At 47.3% G+C, this 24,404-nt stretch overlaps 1 protein-coding gene across 4 annotated transcripts in view; it reads left to right on the top strand.

The window, feature by feature from the left end:
* Positions 1–8,075: 8,075 nt before the first annotated feature.
* The window catches only part of p2rx5 (purinergic receptor P2X, ligand-gated ion channel, 5), a 135,033-nt gene continuing 118,704 nt past the window's right edge, over positions 8,076–24,404 (top strand). For 3 of the 4 annotated variants that reach the window (XM_070858023.1, XM_070858021.1, XM_070858024.1), the window contains exons 1-3: positions 16,061–16,142; positions 18,491–18,562; positions 23,844–23,919. In XM_070858023.1, coding sequence (XP_070714124.1) covers positions 18,512–18,562; positions 23,844–23,919 — 127 coding nt within the window. In that variant the 5' untranslated portion in view covers positions 16,061–16,142; positions 18,491–18,511. Of the gene's footprint in view, positions 8,153–16,060; positions 16,143–18,490; positions 18,563–23,843; positions 23,920–24,404 lie in introns of those variants that run through there. The other variant, XM_070858022.1, reaches the window with a different exon arrangement.

The following is a 24,404-nucleotide window of genomic DNA, read 5'->3' as shown; positions in this document are numbered from 1 at the left end:
GAACATGCGTGTAGAAGTGATAGCATGAGGTGATGATCCCCTCTTTTGGCTTAAGATGGTCATGCACCAAAGCACACAAATCCTCATATTTTTTGTCCTTTGGACATAAAGGCGAGAGAAAATTCTTCATGAGGTCATAAATTTTTGGACCACAAACGGTGAGGAAAATCGCCCTGCGCTGAACTGCATCAGCATCTCCCTCCAGTTTGTTGGCCACAAAATACTGATCCAGACGGTCGATAAAATCCGCCCAATCCTCGCCATCCATGAATCTCTCCAGAATTCCAATAGTGCCCATTGTACATGCGAAGGTCCTTAAGTTACCTCGTCGCCAAATGTAATGAATGTAATGACTCAAAAGACTTGTTACTGTAAACTGCCTCAGGTGTAAACCTGATCCAACTTTATTCATGCCCAAAGTAACTCGCGTGACATGGTACCCACGCTTATATACCAGTGACCGTGCACGCGCGTGTACAGCCCGATGACCTCTGACAGTGGCACCCCCTGGTGTCTGGTGACCCCAAGCATAAATACATAACAGGGATGTTGCATTTTATCAAGGAGGCTTTGAGGGTGTCCTTGAAACATTTCCTCTGTCCACCTTGGGCTCGCTTGCCATGTAGGAGTTCCGAGTAGAGCGCTTGCTTTGGGAGTCTCGTGTTGGGCATGCGAACAACATGGCCCGCCCAACGGAGCTGGTCAAGTGTGGTCAGTGCTTCGGTGCTGGGGATGTTGGCCTGATTGAGAACACTGACGTTGGTGTGTTTGGCCTCCCAGGGGATTTGCAGGATCTTGCGAAGACATCATTGGTGCTATTTCTCCAGCAATTTGAGGTGTCTACTGTATATGGTCCATGTCTCTGATCCATACAGGAGGGCGGGTATCACTACAGCCCTGTAGACCATAAGCTTGGTGCCACTTTTGAGGGCCTGATCTTCGAACACTCTCTTCCTCAGGCAGCTGAAGGCAGCGCTGGCACACTGGAGACGGTGTTGAATTTCATCATCGATCTCTGTCCTTGCTGATAATAGGCTCCCGAGGTATGGAAAGTGGTCCACGTTGTCCAGGGCCATGCCGTGGATCTTGATGACCGGGGGGCAGTGCTGTGTGGTGGGGTCAGGTTGGTGGAGGACCCTAGTCTTACGGATATTTAGTGTAAGGCCCATGCTTTTGTACGCCTCGATGACGGTGTTGATGATGATTTGGAGTTCAGTCTCTGAATGTGCGCAGACACAAGCGTCATCCGTGTACTGTAGTTCAAGGACAGAGGATGGGACAGTCTCGGACCTGGCCTGGAGGCAATGTAGGTTGAACAGGTTTCCATTGGTTCTATAGATTAGTTCCAATCCAGCGGGGAGCTTGTTGAGTGTGAGGTGGAGCATTGTAGCGAGGAAGATCGAGAAGAGGGTTGACGTGATGACGCAGCCCTGCTTGACCCTGATTCGGATGTTGATTGGGTCTGTGGTGGATCCGTTGGTCAGGATCACTGCCTGCATATCATCATGGAGCAGGCGGAGGATGGCATCTTTTGTGGGCAGCCAAAATGGAGGAGGACGCTCCATAGTCCCTCGTGGTTAACAGTGTCAAAGGCCTTTGTAAGGTCAAAGAAGGGCCGAATGGCCTACTCCTGCACCTATTTTTCTATTAGAAAGGTTGGTGCTGTATTTCTCTTGCAGTTATCATGCTGTAAAGATCACGGGCCTTCAACCCTCCGGCGACGTTCGGGCCTTCAACCCTCCGGCGACGTTCGGGCCTTCAACCCTCCGGCGACGTTCGGGCCTTCAACCCTCCGGCGACGTTCGGGCCTTCAACCCTCCGGCGACGTTCGGGCCTTCAACCCTCCGGCGACGTTCGGGCCTTCAACCCTCCGGCGACGTTCGGGCCTTCAACCCTCCGGCGACGTTCGGGCCTTCAACCCTCCGGCGACGTTCGGGCCTTCACACTTAATGCGGACCCGGTGAGGCTGGCGCAATATTTAATCAGCACTCACAGTCACCAAATTTAACCCAAGGCAATGGCTCTGAAATTGTGGTGTGTAACATCGTGCTCGCACTGCGTACTCTCAGCGTATATCGACGTATTCCCTTTGAAATGGCCCATAAGTTTGGGATTTCCACATGCGCTTGCGATCTGTCAAGGTATGGCTTGATAGGTCATCCAAACCACCTGAAAACTGAGTATTGCCGGCACAGAGTTGGGCTATTTGCCCAGCGACTGGCCAGCAATTGTCCACATTAGTCTTACAGTTGATGCAAGCAGACATAGGGCCTGTTTGCGACAGTGTAAGTGGATATCTAAAGCTTGAATGAAACATTTTCATATCCAAAATTATACACTGTATGAAATTAGTTTATGCAAATATTGACCTAGATTACAGTTTTAGGGCCCAAGTTTCGTGCCGCGGCTAGAACGGTGCAGCCCCAACCTGGACGCCCGTTTTTCATGCTGGAAAGTGCGCCGAAAAAATACTTGCATATTCTCCGGCTCCCTGCAGGTCTTCAGCAGTTTGGCGCGGCGCGCACAGAACAGTGGGGGGCAGAGCAACAGACTCGCACCGATTCTACAAGTAGTGGGGGGCAGGGCTAATTTAAAAAAGGCAACGTCCTGCCGGCAACCCTGCGCATGCGCGTTGGAGCGCGCGCGCATGCGCAGTGGCACATAAACATTGGCACTTGGCCATTTTTAAAGGGACTAGAGGAAAAGTGAAGATTTGTCTCGTGGACCCCTGGAAAGGCTTGTGATTTAATTTTGGGGTTCAGTGCCGAATGGCCTCAGTCCCCTTCGCAGCTTGAAAGCTGCTTGCTCTTTCTTCGGCTGCCGTCCAGCCACTGATGGAAGGAAGGCCTGCCTGAAGCACCGCAGCTCGAAGGCTGCTGCTGCTTCACACAGGTAGGAACATGGAATATTTAATCTTTGCTTTCTTTATAAATTTTTATTCAGGTTGGATCTTTATTTGTATAAGTATGACTGTTGAATGATTGTAGAATTTAATTACTTCCCTTCACCGCCCCCCTCGTTCCCTACGCCTAATTTGTAACCTACGCCTGATTTGTAAAGTGTAGGCAAGGTTTTTCTGAGCGTACAAAAATCTTCACTTACTCCATTCTAAGTTAGTTTGGAGTAAGTTTTTGCTGCCTAAACTTGCAAAACAGGCGTAAGTGACCGGACACGCCCCCTTTTGAAAAAAAAATTCTGTTCCAAAGTTAAACTGTTCTAACTGACTAGAACTGGAGAAAACTAAATGCCAAGAATTGCAATTTCTAAGATACTCCATTCTAAACCAGTTGTTCCAAAAAAACAGGAGCAACTCAGGCCGAAACTTGGGCCCATAATGTTTAAAATGACCAAAAAAATTACATTTTTCTTGAGGTTGGTGCAGTGAAGGTACTTATGAATAAAATTACATTTCTGTAAATTGTATAATCGATTTCGGGATGCCATTGCATATCATGAATGTTTGAAATGGAATTCTCCTTTGCCATTGGAGGACCCGGCCCACCTGATCCCAGGTAAGCTCCCAAACCGCCTGCGTCCCTGGGATCCATGGGCCATTACGCTGCCCTCTGCCTTCATGAACCACTGCAGTCCTTGTGGTAAAGGAACTCCCACAGTGCTGTTAGGGAGTTCCAGGACTTTGACCCAGCAACGATGAGGGAACAGCCGATATATTTCCAAGTCTGGATGGTGTGTTACTTGGAGGGGAACTTGCAGGTGATGGTGTTCCCATGTGCCTGCTGCCCTTGTCCTTCTAGGTGGTAGAGGTTGCGGGTTTGGGAGGTGCTGTCGAAGAAGCCTTGATGAGTTGCTGCATTGCATCTTATAGATGGTACACACTGCAACCACGGTGCACAGAAAGTTGAAGGTAATGGATGGGGTGCCAATCAAGCGGGCTGCTTTGTCCTGGATGGTGTCGAGTTTCTTGAGTGTTGTTGGAGCTGCAATTATCCAGGCAAGTGGAGAGTATTCCATCACACTCCTGACTTGTGCCTTACAGATGGTGGAAAGGCTTTAGGAAGTCAGGAGGTGAGACACTTGCCGCAGAATACCCAGCCTCTGACCCACTCTTGTAATCACAGTATTTATGTGACTGGTCCAGTTAAGTTTCTGGTCAATTGTGACCCCCCCTAGGATATTGATGGGGGATTTGGCGAAGGTAATGCCATTGAATATTAAGGGGAGATGGTTAGACTTTCGCTTGTTGGAGATGGTCATTGCCTGGCACTTGTGTGGCACGAATGTTACTTATCAGCAAGCCTGACTGTTGCCCAGGTCTTGCTGCATGCGGGCATTTTCTGAGGAGTTGCGAATGGAACTGAACACTGTGCAATCATCAGCGAACATCCCCACTTCTGACCTTATGATGGAGGGAAGATCATTGATGAATCAGTTGAGGATGGTTGGGCCTAGGACACTGCCCTGAGGAACTCCTGCAGTGATGTCCTGGGACTGGGATGATTGACCCCCAACAACCACAACCATTTTCCTTTGTGCTAGGTATGACTCCAGCCAGTGGAGAGTTTGCCCCCTGATTCCCATTGACATTAGTTTTACTCGGGCTCTTTGATGCCACACTCGGTCAAATGCTGCCTTGATGTTAAGGCCAGTTAATCTCACTCCACCTCTGAAATTCAGCTCTTGTGTCCATGTTTGGACCAAGGCTATAATGAGGTCTGGAGCCAAGTGGTCCTGGCGGAACCCAAACTGAGCATCGGTGAGCAGGTTATGGAATCCTAGAATCATAGAAATTTACAGCACGGAAGGAAGCCATTCGGCCCATCGTGTCCGCACCGGCCGACCAAGAGCTACCCAGCCTAATCCCACTTTCCAGCTCTGGGTCCGTAGCCCTGCAGGTTACGGCACTTCAGGTGCACATCCAAGTAGTTTTTAAAAGTGGTGAGGGTTTCTGCCCCTCCCACCCTTTCAAGCAGTGAGTTCTAGACCCCCACCACCCTCTGCGTGAAATAATTTCCCCTCAAATCCCCTCTACACCTCTTACCAATCTATGCCCCATGGTTGTTGACACCTCTGCGAAGGAAAATAGGTCCTTCCTATCTGCTGTATCTAGGCCCCTCATAATTTTATGCACCTCAATAAGTTCACCCCTCAGCCTCCTCTGTTCCAAACAAAACTAACTCAGCCTATCCATTCTTTCCTCACAGCTAAAATTCTCCAGTCCAGGCAACATCCTCGTAAATCTCCCCTGGACCCTCTAATGTAATCACATCTTTCCTGTAATGTGGTGACCAGAACTGCACGCAGTACTCTAGCTGTGGCCTGACTAGTGTTTTATACAGTTCAAGCATAACCTCCCTGCTCTTGTATTCTATGCCTCAGCTAATAAAGGCAAGTATTCCGTATGCCTTCTTAACCATCTTATCTACCTGGCCTGCTACCTTCAGGGATCTGTGGACATGCACTCCAAGGTCCCTCTGATCCTCTACACTTCTCAGTGTCCTTCCATTTATGTGTATTCCCTTCCTTTGTTAGCCCACCCCAAGTGCATTACCTCACACTTCTCCGGACTGAATTCCATTTGCCACTGTTCTGCACACCTGACCAGTTCATTGATATCTTCCTGCAGTCCACAGCTTTCTTCTTCATTATCAACCACAGCCAATTTTTGTATCATCTGCAAACTTCTTCATCATACCCCCTGCATTCAAGTCTAAATAATTGATATATACCACAAAAAGCTTGGGACCCAGCACTGAGCCCTGCGGAACCCCACTGGAAACATCCTTCCATTTAGAAAACTGCTAATCAACCATTACCGTTTGCTTCCTTTCCCGGAGCCATTTTTAGATCCAACTTTCTACTTTGCCTTGGATCTCATGGGCTTTTACTTTCATGACCAGGGTAATCAGCAGGCGATTTCCTTGTCCATGCTTGACCTGAAGCCATGAGACTTGATGGGGTCTGGAGTCAATATTAGAGGAGGCTGAGGGGAGATTTAATTGAGGTGTATAAAATTATGAGTGGCCTAGATAGAGTGGATAAGAGGGACCCTTTCACTGAGCAGAGTGGTCAATAACCAGGGTGCATAGATTTAAAGTAATTGGTAGAAGGATTAGAGGGAAGATGAGGAAAGATTTCTTCACCCAGAGGGTTAGGGATCCGGAACTCACTGCCTGAAAGGGTGGTGGAGGCAGAAACCCTCATTACATTTAAAAAATACTTGGATGCGCACTTAAAGTGCCCTAACCTACAGTTCTACGGACCAAGAGCTGGAAAGTAGGATCAGGCTGGATAGCTCTTGGTTGGCTGGTGCGGACACGATGGGCCGAAATGGTCTCCGTCATTGCAGTAAATTTCTATGATTCTATGAATCCAGCCTGACACTCCATTGCAGTAGTTGAGGGAGTGCTTCAGTGTTGGAGGTATCGTCTCGGGTGGGTGTAAAAGATCCCATGCAAAATTTCTAAGAAGAGTTGGGGAGTTCTCCCGGTGTCCTGGCCAATTTATCCCTCAACCAACATCACTAAAGGCCAATGGTGGAGCAAAGGAAGTGGTCATCTGAGCTATACTTTATCATTCAATACTTCAGCCAGACAGAGTATTGATGATCTAGGGCCTTGATTAGACCACACCTGGAGTATTGTGCACAGTTCTGGTCTCCTTACCTAAGGAGGGATATACTTGCCATTGAGGGAGAGCAACAAAGGTTCACCAGACTGATTCCTGGGATGGGGGGATTGTCCTATGAGGAGAGATTGAATAGACTAGGCCTATATTCTACAGAGGTTGGAAGAATGAGAGGTGATCTCATTGAAATGTTTAAAATTCTTAAGGGGCTTGACAGGGTGGATGCAGGGAGAATGTTTCCCCCGGGCTGGGGAGTCTAGAACCAGGGGTCACAGTCTCAGGATAAGGGGACGGCCATTTAGGACTGAGATGAGGAGAAATGTTTTCACTCAGAGGGTGATGAATCTTTGGAATTCTCTGCCCCAGAGGGCTGTGGAGGCTCAGTCGTTGAGTATATTCAAGACAGAGATCGATAGATTTTTGGACACTAAAGGAACCAAGGGATATGGCGATAGAGCAGGAAGGTGGCGTTGAGATAGAAGATCAGCCATGATCTTATTGAATGGCGGAGCAGGCTCGAGGGGCCGAATGGCCGATTCCTGCTCCTATTTCTTATGTTCTTACATTCTTTAAAAACACAAAGGACTGGAAATACTCAGCGGGTCAGGCAACATCTGCGGAGAGAGAAACAAAGTTAAGGTCAGTGACCTTACAGCAGAACTAGATGTTCGTGATAAACATCATTTAAGTAAGTACAGAGCCAGGAGAACAAAAATGAGAGTTATATGATAGGGTGGAGGGCAGGAGTGATTAAATGATTAAAGGTAAAAGGACATCATAATGCAGTATCTACATAAAAAAGATAGGTCAGTAGTGTTATCCTTTGCAGTGTCAGCCGGGGCTCAGTGGGCAGCACACTTGCCTCGGAGTCAGAAGGTTGTGGGCTCAAGTCCCACTCCAGGAACTTGCAGCACATAAATCTAGCCCGACACTCCCAGTGCAGTGCTGAGGGAGTGCCGCACTGTCGGAGGTGCCGTCTTTTGGATGAGGTGTTAAACCGAGGCCCCGTCTGCTCTCTCCAAATGGATGTAAAAGATCCTATGGTACTATTTCGGAGAAGAGCAGGGGAGTTATCCCCGGTGTCCTGGGGCCAATATTCATCCCTTAATCAACAAAAAATTGATTATCACATTGCTGTGTGTGGGAGCTTGCTGTGCGCAAATTGGCTGCGGATTTCCCACATTATAACAGTGACTACACTTCAAATGTACTTCATTGGCTGTAACGCGCTTTGAGACGCTATATAAATGCAAGTCTTTCTTTCTTATAAACTTCAAATACAGCATCTCACTTCCTCATCATACCGCCGTGTTGAGATCAGAACTTACCACACCGCCTCCAAACTAAAGCTTCTTCTCCACAACTTCTCAGCGCGCTCCCCGGGGCCGGACTGCGCGCTCCCGCTCGGTCAGACGCTCGCTCCCGGGATGGCGTTCGGCGGCTCTTGGCGCTCCTGCTGCCGATCGCTGATCGACTACAAAACCCAAAAATTCGTCATCGCCAAAAGCAAGAAAGTGGGAATCCTATTCCGGGCGGCGCAGCTGGCGATCCTGGGCTACCTGCTGGGGTGAGTTATGATCCTGGGCTACCTGCTGGGGTGAATTATGATCCTGGGCTACCTGCTGGGGTGAGTTATGATCCTGGGCTACCTGCTGGGGTGAGGGGCGATCCTGGGCTACCTGCTGGGGTGAGGGGCGATCCTGGGCTATCTGTTGGGGTGAGGGGCGATCCCGGGCTACCTGTTGGGGTGAGGGGTGATCCTGGGCTACCTGCTGGGGTGAGTTATGATCCTGGGCTACCTGCTGGGGTGAGGGGCGATCCTGGGCTACCTGTTGGGGTGAGGGGTGATCCTGGGCTACCTGCTGGGATGAGGGGTGATCCTGGGCTACCTGTTGGGGTGAGGGGTGATCCTGGGCTACCTGTTGGGGTGAGGGGTGATCCTGGGCTACCTGCTGGGGTGAGGGGTGATCCTGGGCTACCTGCTGGGGTGAGGGGTGATCCTGGGCTACCTGCTGGGGTGAGGGGTGATCCTGGGCTACCTGCTGGGGTGAGGGGTGATCCTGGGCTACCTGTTGGGGTGAGGGGTGATCCTGGGCTACCTGCTGGGGTGAGTTATGATCCTGGGCTACCTGCTGGGGTGAGGGGTGATCCTGGGCTACCTGCTGGGGTGAGGGGCGATCCTGGGCTACCTGCTGGGGTGAGGGGTGATCCTGGGCTACCTGCTGGGGTGAGGGGCAATCTTTACCTGTTGGGGTGAGCGATTGTTATATATGCAGACTCTAGATATACTCTCTGTATAGTCACTGTATGGTTGCATTAGATGGAGACTTGTTACCTGATGTACTGTCAGTAAGATTTACACTATGTATATACTATGCTGACACCACTAGAGGGTGCAACCGGTGGAGACCGGGGATTCCTGCCCTTGTGGCAGAGGCTGTCCACCAGAGGGCACCGCGGTGGGAGACCTGAGGGTCACCTGTATAGGTGTGCAGGGCCCAGTATAAAAGGCTGCCCACCATGCTTGTGCTTCACTCTGGAGTTACGATTAAAGGACCAAGGTCACTACAGTTTGAGTACAACACGGTGCCTCGTGGAGTCATTTATAAGTGCATTACAGACATAATAACTGGCGATGAGAATATGGACTTTTTCGCGATTATGGCTACCTTTGGCACACTAAAAGACTTTGCAGAGGGTGATGATTGGGATACCTTCATGGAAAGGCTCGAGCAATATTTCGTGGCAAACGACCTGGCAGGGGAGACGGACACATCGGCGGAGAAGTGCAAGGCTATACTGCTGATCAGTTGTGGGCCCGAGGTCTACCGCCTCGTCAGGGACTTGCTGGCACCCACGAAGGCCAAAGATAAGACATACGATGAGCTGACTGAAGTAATTCACGATCAACTAAAACCAAAACAGAGCATCCTCGCGGCCAGGCACAGATTCTACACTCACCGCAGACCTGAGGGCCAGGAGATTGCAAAATATGCTGCTGACCTCAGGAGACTTGCGGCACCATGTGATTTCGGCACGCACCTCAACAAAGCATTGCGAGACATCTTCATTTTGGGAATTGGCCACGAGGGCCTCCTTCACAAGGCGATACCAGAGTCAAGCTGCAGAAGGCCATCAGCATCAGTCAGGTATTCATGACCTCGACCTGCAGCACCAAGCAAATTATTCATCCTGTGGACTCAAACCCGGCAAGTACTGTACACAGAATGGTGCCTTTCACAGGCAAGACTGTAGAACGTGGCTCTGCCCAGGACAGAGAGCACAGACCTCAGGGTTCCAGAACTCAGAGTCTGCCGAGGGGTGCTAATTGAGTAGCACCATGCTGGCATTGCGGAGGAAACCATAGGGCTCACCAGTGTCGGTTTGCTGAGTACATATGCAAAGCCTGTAATACGAAGGGCCGCCTCCAGCGTATGTGTAAAAGAAATATGACTCACCGTCTAGCAGAGGAGTCGATAGATGACTTTGAATCCAGTGGGGCGTAAGATGATTTGGCCAGAGAGACAGCTCAGCCCCAAGAAGAAGTGTATGGATCGTATACCTGCACCACTGATTGTCCTCCAGTGAAGATGGAAGTCGAGATAAACGCTGTTCCAGTCTTCATGGAAGTGGACACGGGAGCGAGCCAGTCAGTGATGAGCCAGGATGCCTTTGAGAGGCTATGGAACGAAAAACAACCTGAGCTGGTTCCAGTCCAGGAAAAGTTGCGCACCTACACCAAGGAGCTGATCCCAGTCCTTGGTAGTGCGGATGTAAGTGTAATCCATAATGGCGTGGTGCACAAGTTACCTCTGTGGATTGTTGCAGGTGATGGTCCAACGCTACTCAAAAGAAGGTGGATGGGGAAGATCCAGTGGAAATGGGAAGACATCTTCACTCCAGCAATCGATGTCCCCCGTGCTCAGAGGCAGAGCAAAACCTCACCTTCGCTTGGGCCAGGCACCAGAGAACAGACCAGCACAGCACCTGAGGCACAGACTGTCCATCACGACTGCGTGGCAATGATCCGACCGGAACGACCTGAAAGTACCTTCCCAGCTCCAGTGGCAGGACTCCTGGGGAGGAAGATCGAATTCACAGGCACTCTTCCAGCTTTTGTGGCAGAATCGCAGGAGAGAAGGATCAAGGCAGTCGACCTCGAGGACAGAGGCAAGATGGAGTCCCTGCTGCAGCGAGGGGCAGCGTGGCTGAAAAAAAAGATAGCCGCGGCCAGACCACGAGGTGCAACGCTGAGGGACCAACACGTGGTGTCTAACAAAGGATCTGATTGGGGTAAAGCCAGCAGGGTTCTCTTAAAGGAGACCTGCAACCAACTGAACTTAAAGAGAAATTGTATGTTTGGCAATCAATGTAACGAACCGATTAAGATTATGAACAAAATGTTGTTGCGAGATGTCAGGAATAGAATGTCCCCAAAGTAGTAAGTGAGCGAATTCGGGAGGGTAAAGACACTGATCCTGATGCCCTGCCCCAGGTGTCCCCACAGTTATAGGCCAGCGACCTCAGGAGGGTAAAGGCACTGATCCTGATGCCCTGCCCCAGGTGTCCCCACAGTTATAGGCCAGCGACCTCAGGAGGGTAAAGGCACTGATCCTGATGCCCTGCCCCAGGTGTCCCCACAGTTATAGGCCAGCGACCTCAGGAGGGTAAAGGCACTGATCCTGATGCCCTGCCCCAGGTGTCCCCACAGTTATAGGCCAGTGACCTCAGGAGGGTAACGGCACTGATCCTGATGCCCTGCCCCAGGTGTCCCCACAGTTATAGGCCAGTGACCTCAGGAGGGTAACGGCACTGATCCTGATGCCCTGTCCCAGGTGTCCCCACAGTTATAGGCCAGTGACCTCAGGAGGGTGAAGGCACCGATCCTGATACCCTGCCCCAGGTCTATCCCACGCTGCAGGCACCCGATGGCATTATGCGCCACGGACCTAGAAATGAAAATGGCGCCAATACGCAGTCGGCTGCCTTTGCCCACCACCGGATGGAGACGGTGCAGCCCCCAGACCCAGTCGCTACTTCCGCCATGTCCAGAAGCGAAAGGTCAGAACCAGCGAGTTCCCCAAACGGGACCTGGAACAGCTAGGTTCCCAACACCGTTAGAGAGTAGACAGAAGATTCTGCAGCCCTCAAAGGGGGACAAGGAGGCCACACACTTCTGTGGCTCTGTCCACACTAGGCAACGGAAAAGGCCCTGAGTCCTGGCTAGGTGAGCGAACCAAGCCCACCCCGCTAGCAGGCGACTAGGACCCCGTCTGGTTGCTCTGGAACCTGCGTCCTCACATACCTGTACTGCTACCTCAGTCTTACCATGACTGAACCATGAATGCAATCTACCCAATCCTGGTGCATGACCGCAAAATGTAACAAATGTAAGTCACTGAATCAAGGTGTCACGATGCAAACTGTAACTTCCTTTCTTTGTATTTGCACTGTGTCTGATCCTGTATGTTAATGTAACGGCCTGCTGCTTGATCTCACTGTGGTGGTGGAGCGGGGGGGAAATGGATGTATGTAGCCATGGACACATTCATGGATCAGATCCAGAACCCACTGGAACCTCACTGCATCATCGAACCATCCAAACTGGTAACCACTACCCAACGTTGTGGCAAAAGGACTTGGGGGTTAACAGGGAGAGAGCCAAGCCAAAGCACAGCCAAGGTGCAAGGGCTATTGGCACTTAAGTCTGGGGAGAGCTAAGCCAGAGCACATAGTGCAAAAGTAATCGGCTCAAAGGACTTGGGGGAGAGTGATGTTATATATGCAGACTATAGATATACTCTCTGTGTAGTGACTGTATAATTGCATAAGATGGCGACCTGTCACCTGATGTACTGTCAATAAGGTTTACACTGTGTATATACTATGCTGGCACCACTAGAGAGTGCAACTGGTGGAGACCGGGGTTTCCTGCCCCTGTGGCGGAGGAGGCTGTCCACCAGAGGGCACTGCGGTGGGAGACCTGAGGGTCACCTGCCCTGGTGGCAGGGCCCAGTATAAAAGGCTGCCCACCATGCTTGTGCCTCACTCTGGAGTTTGGAATAAAGGACCAAGGTCACTACAGTTTGAGTACAACACATTGCCTCGCGGAGTCATTCATAAGTGCATTACAGACATAATAAGGACGATCTTTACCTGTTGGGGTGAGGGAAGATCTTTACCTGTTGGGGTGATCCTGGGCCACCTGCTGGGGTGAGGGAAGATCATTGTGGGCAAAAATTTGGCAGATGGAGTGTAATGTGGGAAATTGTGAGGTTATCCACTTTGGTAGGAAAAATAAAAAAGCAAATTATTATTTAAATGGGGAGAGATTACAGAACGCGGTGGTACACTGGGACCTGGGGATCCTTGTATATAAAGCACAAAAAGTTAGCATGCAGGTACAGCAAGTAATTTGGAAGGCAAATGGAATGTTGGCCTTTATGGCAAGGGGGATAGAGTATAAAAGTAGGGAAGTCCTTCTACAACTGTACATCATCATCATAGGCAGTCCCTCGGAATCGAGGAAGACTTGCTTCCACTCTTAAAATGAGTCCTTAGGTGATTGAACAGTCCAATACGAGAGCCACAGTCCCTGTCACAGGTGGGACAGATAGTCGTTGAGGGTAAGGGAGGGTGGAACAGATTTGCCGCACGCTCTTTCCGCTGCCTGCGCTTGATTTCTGCATGCTCTCGGCGATGAGACTCGAGGTGCTCAGCACCCTCCTGGATGTACTTCCTCCATTTAGGACAGGGCATTGGTGAGACCACACCTGGAGTACTGCATACTGTTTTGGTCTCCTTATTTAAGGGGGGATATACTTGCATTGGAGGCAGTTCAGAGAAGGTTCACTCGGTTGATTCCTGAGATGAGGGGATTGACTTATGAAGAAAGGTTGAGCAGGTTGTGCCTATACTCATTGGAGTTTAGAAGAATGAGCGGTGATCTTCTTGAAACGTATAAGATACTGAGGGGGCTCGACAGGGTGGATGCAGAGAGGATGTTTCCCCTCATGGGGAAATCTAGAACTATGGGGCATAGTTTCAGAATAAGGGGTCGCCCATTTAAAATGGAAATGAGGAGAAATTTCTTCTCTCAGACGATCGTGAATCTTTGGAATTCTCTACCCCAGAGAGCTGTGGAGGCTGGGTCTTTGAATATATTTAAGGTGGAGATAGACAGATTTCTGAACGATAAGGGAATCAAGGATTATGGGGAGTAGGTAGGGAAGTGGAGCCATGATCTTATTAAATAGCGGAGCAGGCTCGAGGGGCCAAATGGCCGACTCCTGCTCCTATTTCTGATGTTCTTATGTTCTTTACCTGCTGGGTGAGGGGGCTGCAGTGGCTCTGGGGGGCAGGGAGTATGTTGCCGCCCAAGGCTTTCAGTTCTTGCTCCCGGTGTCTGCCGCTCTGGCCGGTCACCGGGATATAAATAGCGTCGTCAGGCAGCAAAACTATTTTTAGAGACGAGACTGAACACAGCTCTCTGAGGTAGAACATTCGGGCTCTTTGTCTTGAGTGAAACCCTCCCCTTCACATCCTCCCAGGGTTGGAGTCAGACAGGCCGTTCTTGGTCTTCAAATGTTTGGAGCTGCCTGTTATCAGTTATTTATGTTCACGCTGTTCAAGTGGCTTTAGCTATTGTACCGTGGAATGAATCGTTCAATTCTAACACCAGTCTGAAGAGGCTTTTTGGTCTCCAGTTATTTCTTCCAATCCACGATTTCTTACACCCTGATCATCTTTGAATCATGCCACGGGAGATTTTATGTACCCCTGAGAGAGCAGACGAGGCCTCGGTTTAACGTCTCATCCAAAAGATGGCAACTCTGACAGTTCAGCATTTCCTGTGCTCAGTCTCTAGAGTGGGAATTCAACCCATAATCTTCTTGACTCAGCTGACACTTATCCCTCAACCAACATCAGTAAATAAAGATTATCTTGTCATTTATCGCATTGCATTTCCCTACATTACAACAATGACAGCACTTCAAAAATACTTCATTGGTTGTAAAGCACAATGAGACATCCTAAGGTCATGCAAGGTGCTATATAAATATTTGTTCTTTCAGCATAGGAATTGCTAGAAGAAAAAAGACCAAAGTCCATCTAGTTTGCCTTCTACCATCCTGGTCCCATGATACAACAATAATGGAGTTATTCACTAATCATCGAATCAATGAGTCTACAACATGCGTTTGTGGCGGCCATTCCAAAAAATTGAATGGCTGCCGTTTTGGGGTCAACAAGCTGCCAAAATCAAAATTCAGGTTGGGGATTTTTTGGCCTGGACCCCGTCCCGTCCAAGTAGATGCATCGCTCAATTAAAATCAAATAAATACTTATCTATCCATTTTCAGCGCGATCCAGCGATTCCCCCACCACATGGTGCCCCCGGCAGGTTTTTCTGTTGGTGCACCATCTCCGCACTAAGTGCGGCCCGGCAGCACGGCCGCCCTTAAAGGAGAGGGCCCACCGCCATGGCCGCATTGGAAGAATTTTTGCCGACCGACTTGCCGATCAGCCGGCCAAATATTGCCCCTGGGTTTGGCCGGACTGCCAATGGGCAGCCTGGCATCCCCTCTTGGGTGCCAGGTCGCTGGCCCAGCCGAAACCCTCCCTGGTGGCCCAGTGGCCAAAGTTAAAAATTGAGTGAATCTCTCTGCTTTAACGGAGGGGCGAGAGCGTGTTGACGCACACGCGCTGTGACATCACCACGTTGATTGACAACGGCGAACGGCCCAAACGACCCATTTTCAGCCAGTCAGCCTGGCTTTGACTCTAAGTCCCACACCATTATGATCCATTTCCTGTAAGGCTTTGAAAAAAATTCAAAGTCCTGAAAATAGATCTACTCACCAAGAGTTCCAGCGGTGAGCACCACCTAAAAACTGGTGCACCTGAATTTCCTGGAATGACAGAATCGACCTGTGTGGAAGAAAAGGGTCAATGATGGTCACTAATTACAGGCAGTTCTCATTCTCAGAGTGTCAGAGGCAGAAATCTGAGCTGTAAAAGAACAATGCCGCACGCAATTCTATATGCTCAGTCAAAGTGAATGGGAAGTGTATCTTGAAGCTAAAATAACATTGGAGATCTACTGCGGAGATTATACGAATTACAGAAATCGGGAAACAATGACTCAAAGACTCCCGAACTGATTTGTAAAAGTTGGTGTGTTTTTACAAATTGTTGGGAAGATATTTCATCCCATGGCCTCCTCCCGCTCCGATTTCTTATGTTCTTATGAAATCGAATGGACTCAGATTTTTGCCTATCTCACAGTGAGATATTGGCCATGAGTAGATATAGTTTACTGGGCCCTTGGAGCGAGTTAGACAAGGTTTATTTATTATCTTTATATTACCTGAAATTTTATAATTCTCTTTTCGTTGGCTGACAGGTGGGTGTTCTTAGCAAAAAAAGGTTACCAGGAAACAGACACTTCTGTGGAAAGTTCCGTCATAACTAAGCTAAAGGGAGTGGCTGTGACCAACACGTCTGAGATTGGGGTTCAACTCTGGGACGTGGTCGATTATGTCATTCCCCCTCAGGTTAGATTTCAAACTTTCGATGTTATTAAGTCGGTCCAAGTCAGCATGGATTTATGAAAGGGAAATCATGCTTGACAAATCTTCTAGAATTTTTTGAGGATGTAACTAATAGAGTGGACAAGGGAGAACCAGTGGATGTGGTGTATTTGGACTTTCAAAATTGGGGGTAATGTACTGACGTGGATAGAGAACTGGTTGGCAGACAGGAAGGAGAGAGTCGGGATAAACGGGTCCTTTTCAGAATGGCAGGCAGTGACTAGTGGGGTGCCGCAGGGCTCAATGCTGGGACCCCAGCTATTTACAATATACATTAATGATTTAGATGAAGGAATTGAGTGTAATATCTCCAAGTTTGCGGATGACACTAACCTGGGTGGCAGTGTGAGCTGTGAGGAGGATGCTAAGAGGCTGCAGGGTGACTTGGACAGATTAGGTGAGTGGGCAAATGCATGGCAGATGCAGTATAATGTGGATAAATGTGAGGTTATCTACTTTGGTGGCAAAAACACGAAGGCAGAATATTATCTGAATGGCAGCAGATTAGGAAAAGGGGAGGTGCAACGAGACCTGGGTGTCATGGTTCATCAGTCATTGAAAGTTGGCATGCAGTTACAGCAGGCGGTGAAGAAGGCAAATGATATGTTGGCCTTCATAACTAGAGGATTTGAGTATAGGAGCAGAGAGGTCTTACTGCAGTTGTACAGGGCCTTAGTGAGGCCTCACCTGGAATATTGTGTTCAGTTTTGGTCTCCTAATCTGAGGAAGGACGTTCTTGCTATTGAGGGAGTGCAGCGAAGGTTCACCAGACTGATTCCCGGGATGGCAGGACTGACATATGAGGAGAGACTGGATCGACTGGGCCTGTATTCACTGGAGTTTAGAAGGATGAGAGGGGATCTCATAGAAACATATAAAATTCTGATGGGACTGGACAGGTTAGATGCTAGAAGAATGTTCTCGATGTTGGGGAAGTCCAGAACCAGGGAACACAGTCTAAGGATAAGGGGTAAGCCATTTAGGACCGAGATGAGGAGAAACTTCTTCACTCAGAGAGTTGTTAACCTATGGAATTCCCGACCGCAGAGAGTTGTTGATGCCAGTTCATTGGATATATTCAAGAGGGAGTTAGATATGGCCCTTACGGCTAAGGGGATCAAGGGGTATGGAGAGAAAGCAGGAAAGGGGTACTGAGGTGAATGATCAGCCATGATCATATTGAATGGTGGTGCATGCTCAAAGGGCCGAATGGCCTACTCCTGCACCTATTTTCTGTGTTTCTATGTTTCTATGTAAATTATTCAATTAATAACCCCTTTTAATTTTTTCCCAAAAGGGGAATATTTAGGTTTCGAATAACACAGTGAATCAAAAACAGAATCTAACCCTGTCAATCAAAGCATAATTTCAATTAATAGATTTGCAAAAAAAATGTGAAAATTTATAATGTTAAATACCACATGGGGAACGGTGGTATAGTGGGTATGTTACTGGACTAGTGATCCAGAGGCTGGGACTAATGATCTCAAGACATGATTTCAAATCCCACTTGGGCAACTGGAGAGTTTAAATTCAATTAAAACAAATTTGTCATAAAAAGCTAGTATCAATAATGGTGACTATGAAACTACTGGTTTGTCGTTAAAAACCCATCTGGTTCACTAATTCCTGTTCGGGAAGGAAATCCGTCATTGTTACCAATCGGGCCTACATGTGACTCCAGTCCCACAGCAATGTGGTTGACTCTTAACTCCAGGGCAATTAGAGAAGGACAATAAATGATAAATGTTGGCCATGCCAGTGACACCCATATCCTGTAAATGAATTTTTAAAAATCTATAATTAAATTTTCTTCCTAATAAATCGCCATTCTGTGACACACATCACACCTTTACCACTAGTTAGAACTTCATAAGCTGCAGATCCCAAACTCTTACCCAGTCCCCAGCGCTGGTGCACTGGCAGTAAATGTGAAGTGTCTTGACTTTCTGTGGGCAAAACCATCAGTTATAAAATACAATTACGGGTCAAATTGCTTCCTTGCAGGGCACCACAAACATGAGGCACTTGTATTATTAAATTAATAAATGAATAAAATTTAAATATGGCTCATGGTCTTTGTTTTATGTAGATATTTTTTGAGGAGGTGCATCATTTTTGTGAATGTGACACTTTTGGCATAAAAATGTCAGCATGGTGTGGGAGAGGGGATAGTGTGGAGACTAAAAGATGACGGGCCGAATGGCCTTCCGTGCTGTAACTATTCTGTAACCATTCTATAACGCAACTGCAGTTAGTGAGTCCTGGATTGCTGTATCCCTTACAATCTCCACATTCCTCTTTTTCTACAGGGTGATAATGTTTTCTTTGTTATGACGAATATGTTGGTGACTCCAGGACAGAGAAAAGGAGTTTGTGCTGAGGTAAGAACTAAATCTATTTATTGATGTAAACGCTGTGTTGTTGTAATCTTCAGCCCCGTCTCATAATCGACCAGTGTCTGTTTTGGAGAAAGCCAATCGGTTCTTTTGGTTCTGGCTGAGCTCGTCCCATAAAGCATAGCAACTGGCCTCTTTCTGTGTAAGATCTGAATTCTCACTGAAGTTGTCAGGTATGAAACTGGTTATTTACATTTGTACCAATTAATAGATACTTTATGTTCAATAAGAATCCGCAAGACTGATAGGATGCAAGTCAGGTCACAGATTAAGGGCTGCCAGTTTGCGGCCCAGCTGATCCAGACCCTGCAGTACCACTCAGCCAGGCACAGGTACTGAGAGATACGATGGCCTATCTGCATGTGGACTGATCAAGATAGTAGCCTCCATTGTCCAATCTGAAGTGAGTAAGAAGATTACTTGGGGGCAGTTGCCTTGTACTTTATAGACTAGAGGTAACATGCTGGATGATTGAGTGATGGAAGATTGTCCCTGAAGACTGCTTAGAACTTAAGAAAAGTCATTTTCAGGGAATTGGTGAGCCAGGAACTACAGGCAATAGATCAGTCGCCTGTTATAGAGCTCTTCAAAATCAAAATGATCCCATTGCATCTCGTGGTGGTGCTTTCCTTTAGGAAATATCTCAAAGCTGTGGAGAGAGTCCAGAGAAGTTTCACTAAAATTCTAGGGGTACAGAATTCAAAAGTAATGAAGTTACGATAAATGTATATCGAACTCTGGTCAGTCCACAGGCTAATGCAATGCTGGCCTTTATATCCAGAGGACTAGATACAAGGGGGTAGAAGTTATGCTGCAGCTGTACCAAGCCCTGGTTAGACCCCACCTGGAGTACTGTGAGCAGTTCTAGGCCCCACACCTTTGGGAGGATATACTGGCCTTGGAGGGAGTGCAGCGTGGGTATACCAGAATGATACCCGGACTCCAAGGGTTAAATTATTAGGAGAGATTACACAAATTGGGGTTGTATTCCCTGGAATTTAGAAGGTTAAGGGGTGATTTGGTCAAAGTTCTCAAGATATTAAAGTGAGCAGATAGGGTAGATAGAGAGAAACTATTTCTGCTGGTTGGGGAGTTTGGGACTAGGGGCAGAGTCTAAACATTAGAGCCAGGCCTTTCAGGAATGAAATTAGGAAACACTTCTACACAAAGTGTGCTAGAAGTTTGGAACTCTCTTCTGCAAATGGCAATTGATGCTTGATCAATTGTTAATTTTAAATCTGAGACTGATAGATTTTTATTAACCAAATGTATTAAGGAATATGGGGCAAAGGTGGGTATATGGAGTTGGGTCACAGATCAGCCCTGATCTCATTGAATGATGGAACAGGGTCGAGGGGCTCAATGGCCTCCTCCTGTTCCTATATACCTATAGAGTAATATGAAATGTACAGCACAGACGGAGGCCATTCGACCCATGTTGTCTGTGCCGGCCCATGTCTGTATGTGCACAGTTCAGATTTCCTTACGATAAGAAGGACATAGAAGCAGTGGAGAAAGTGTAAAAAAAGATTTACAAGGATAGTATCGGAACAGAGAGATTATAGATATCAGAAAAGATTGAACAGGTCGGGCTTTTTTCTTTAGAAAAGGGACTTAGAGGTGACCTGATGGAGGTCTTTAAAATTATGAATGGGTTGGACAGGGTAGATGTGAAGAGAATGTTTCCATTTGTGCAAGAATCCAAAACTAGGGGCCATAAATACAAGATAGTGACTAATAAATCCAACAGGGAAATAAGGAGTGGTCAGAATGTGGAACTCGCTACCACAGAAAGTTGTTGAGGCAAATAGCTTAGATTCTTTCAAAAGGTAACGAGATGAGTACATGAGAGAAAAGGGAACAGAAAGATATGCTGAGAGGCTGAGAGGAGGCAGATGGAGTGGGAAGAGGCTCCCATAGAATTTCTATGCTAAAATCCCAGTACGGAATGCTTGGGCCGAATGACCCGTTTCTGTGCTGCATATTCTGTGTAAAACTATTTTTCTTATCTCTTATCACACCCGAGCTGGACAGTCCTTGCACCCCCATTCGAGAGCCATTTGTCTATCAGCCTTGTGCTTGTTCAGTTTGTTTGAATTTACTCTTTGCTTTAGATTATTCACACCCTCCTCTTGACCAACTTTCAAATGCTGCTTATCTATATTTAAAGTCAGTGCTCCTTCTCCATATCTTGTTTAAATTAACTTTAATTCTTGTCGCTATTAATAGCAGGTCAGCATAGCTGAAATGCAGCTCGCTTGTAGGAATCCAATTTATTCTAAAAATAGTTCTGGCTATTTATAAGTTCAATACACTGGTCATTCATTGAAACAGATCAACACTTTGATTGAAGTAGCAAGGAAGGAGTTTCACATGCGTTAAACCTTCGTACATTAGTATCCCATAGTGTCATTTTATAGCCTGTGTTAAGTCCCACATGGGGTCTCATCACGTGCTTTTCTCCCATTCTCTATCTTAGCCCATCCACCCTCTTCAATATCCACAATATATAACAACATAAGAACATAAGAAATAGGAGTAGGGGTCGGCCATACAGCCCCTCGAGCCTGCTCCGCCATTCAATATCATGGCTGATCTGATCATGGACTCAGCTCCACTTCCCTGCCCGCTCCCCATAACCCCTTATCCCCTTATCATTTAACAAAATGTCTATTTCTGTCTTAAATTTATTTAATGTCCCAGCTTCCACAGCTCTCTGAGGCAGCGAATTCCACAGATCCACAACCCTCTGAGAGAAGAAATTTCTCCTCATCTCAGATTTAAATGGGTGGCCCCTTATTCTAAGATCGTGTCCTCTAGTTCGAGTCACCCCCATCAATGGAAACATCCTCTCTGCGTCCACCTTGTCAAGCCCGCTCATAATCTTATACGTCGCGATAAGATCACCTCTCATTCTTCTGAATTCCAATGAGCAGAAGCCCAACCTACTCAACCTTTCCTCATAAGTCAATCCCCTCATCCCCGGAATCAACCTAGTGAACCTTCTCTGAACTGCCTGCAAAGCAAGTATATCCTTTCGTAAATATGGAAACCAAAACTGCACGCAGTATTCCAGGTGTGGCCTCACCAATACCTTATATAGCTGTAGTAAGGCTTCCCTGCTTTTATATTCCATCCCTTTGTAATAAAGGCCAAGATACCATTGGCCTTCCTGATCACTTGCTGTACCTGCATACTAACCTTTTGTGTTTCATGCACAAGTGCCCCCAGGTCCCGCTGTACTGCGGCACTTTGCAATCTTTCTCCATTTAAATAATAACTTGCTCTTTGACTTTTTTCTGCCAAAGTGCATCACACTTTCCAACATTATACTTCATCTGTCAATTTTTTGCCCACTCACTTACCCTGTCTATGTCCTTTTGCAGATTTTTTATGTCCTCCTCACACTTTGCTTTTCCTCCCATCTTTGTATCATCAGCAAACTTGGCTACGCTACACGCAGTCCTTTCTTCCACGTCGTTAATATAGATTGTAAATAGTTGGGGTCTCAGCACTGATCCCTGCGGCACCCCACTAGTTACTGGTTGCCAACCAGAGAATGAACCATTTATAAACCACTCTTTATTTGTCTTCTCTATAAATAACAGATTGTGATTGCACAACCTGTGCAAAAAGTACATTTAAAACCAGTCACTCAAGTTTGGAGCTTAAAATTCAATTCATATTTCATGGAAATCTAGTCCCTTCGTCATTTTAAATGGGCGGGTCAGTGGGCGAGACAGTGGACGGGGTGCCTGAGAGGTTGGGGGAGGCAGATTCAATCATGGCTTTCAAAAGAGAATCGGATAAGTATCTGAAGGAAAAAACTTTGCAGGGCTACGGGGAAAGGGTGGGGGAGTGGGACTGGCTGAAGTGCTCCTGCAGAGAGTCACCATGGGCTCGACGGGCCGAACGGCCGCCTTCTGTGCTGTAACTATTCTATGATTCTATGATTCAATGGTGATAGCGCAGGGTTTTAATACTAGGTATTAACCTGGTGGCCCTCCTCTAAACCTTTTGCAAGCCTTCTACATCTCCCACCATGAGAGGCAACCTGACTGGGAGCAGATGGTTCTTTTTGTATCTTAGTATAGTGTGACTGTAACAGTCATGTGCAACGCTGAAGAATTCTTTGAAATAATTACAAGTAGATTCAAAGAAAAACATCTTCATAGCCAGAGTTTGGACAATGTGAAACTCTGTGCCTCTGAAGGCCATCGATGGAGGCTTTAAAAGGGCAATAGAAACTTACTTGGGGAAAATAAGGGTATTTGGGAATATTTTAAAAGGCAGAATTGAGATGGTTAGTTAAATGTGTAACAGAAGTGGTGGACCAGGCTCAAAGGGTCACATTTATTTTTGTTCCTCTCTGTACTAACATGAAACTGCTTTGGACCAATGTTCGAGGCTTAGAACCCTTGCCTCTGAGTCAGATGATATATTCAAGAGTTTTCTTTCTAAATGCAGTCTCAGTCACAGCTTGTAACAATCACATATAGAGATTTTAGACTGTTTGACTGAGGAGGAATTCTGGGTAACTTATTTTCAAATGTTGCTATTAAGTTGAATACAGCAGATAAGGGATTAAATCCGGAAAGACTATCAGGAAAAATGATGTTTCCGACAATCCAAGTCACCTTGAGAAAATGCAGCTTCAGTAAAACACTCCAGTGACACATGAAAATGACTTGCAGGAAAAGACCATCTGATTCAGTAAGCCTGTCCCACGAAGTTATGAAGCGTGGTCACCCCGACTCCAGCAACTTATAATCCCCTGGGAGAGCCAACACAAACGATAAAACCCCATGGCCAACTGGGTCCTTGGTAACCTTACCCAACAAAACTGGATCAATCTCAGTTTTGAGAACTTCAGTTGGCCCCCTCACCAACAGTCTTTTGGGGGGAGAGAGTTCCAGATTGTGTGAAAAAGTGATTTCACCTGAACGGCCTAGTTTTAATTTTAAGGTTATGTTCCCCCTGTTCTGGACTGCCTCACTAGAGGAAATACTTTCTCCGTATCTACCCTATCAAAATCTTTTAACATTTTAAACACCTCAATCAGATCACCGCTCAGCCTTCTATACTCAAGGGAATAGAAGCCCACTTTATGCAACTAGTCTTCCTAATTTAACCCTCTAAACCCCAGTATCATTCTGGTGAATATGCGCAGCTCCCTCTCCAAGGCCAATATATCCTTCCCGTTGTTCAGCTATGAGTGTCAGCAGTTGTTTCTCTATTATGACTGATCATGTGTTTTTCTCCCAAGAATTCTGGCATTCCAGATGCTCAGTGTCGGAATGATAGCGACTGCCAGGCAGGAGAAGCAGTGATTGCTGGGAATGGTGAGGCATCAAAGCACCTTTTGTGTCCATGTTTAGAAGCTGCCATTTGAATTGCAGCCTCTGGAATTAGAATTGTTTGTCTTGTGGGGGCCAAATGATGACAGACACTGGTAGAATTGCTCCATATACTGGGTTAGATCTTCATATATATTCAAATTACATCTGTTTAGCTCAAGACCTTTGATCTGGTTAACCCCTATGGGCCTCAAATCTAAACAATGACTTTGGATTCCTGATCTCCTCCTCAGCACTTTCTGGAAGATCTAGGTGGAAGGGCCAGAAATGAACTCAGAACATCACTGTGCACCTCCTCCCTGTTCCCTTTCCCTGGAGGTGGGTCCCATTGGTGTGGAATGTTCCCGCCCATATGTAAATTTGATGCAAATAGGGAAAGGTGGCCCCACCGTTTGTGCAGGTGGAGGGGGGAGGGGGTGCGGACCAGGGTCTGTGCAGTCGCTCAGTGAGGGCTGCCTTCAGCACACCAC

Source organism: Pristiophorus japonicus, chromosome 16, assembly GCF_044704955.1.
Source record: "Pristiophorus japonicus isolate sPriJap1 chromosome 16, sPriJap1.hap1, whole genome shotgun sequence".
Classification (NCBI taxonomy): domain Eukaryota; kingdom Metazoa; phylum Chordata; class Chondrichthyes; family Pristiophoridae; genus Pristiophorus; species Pristiophorus japonicus.
The sequence above is the reverse complement of the archived record's forward strand: the minus strand, read 5'-3'. Positions and strand labels throughout refer to the sequence as shown.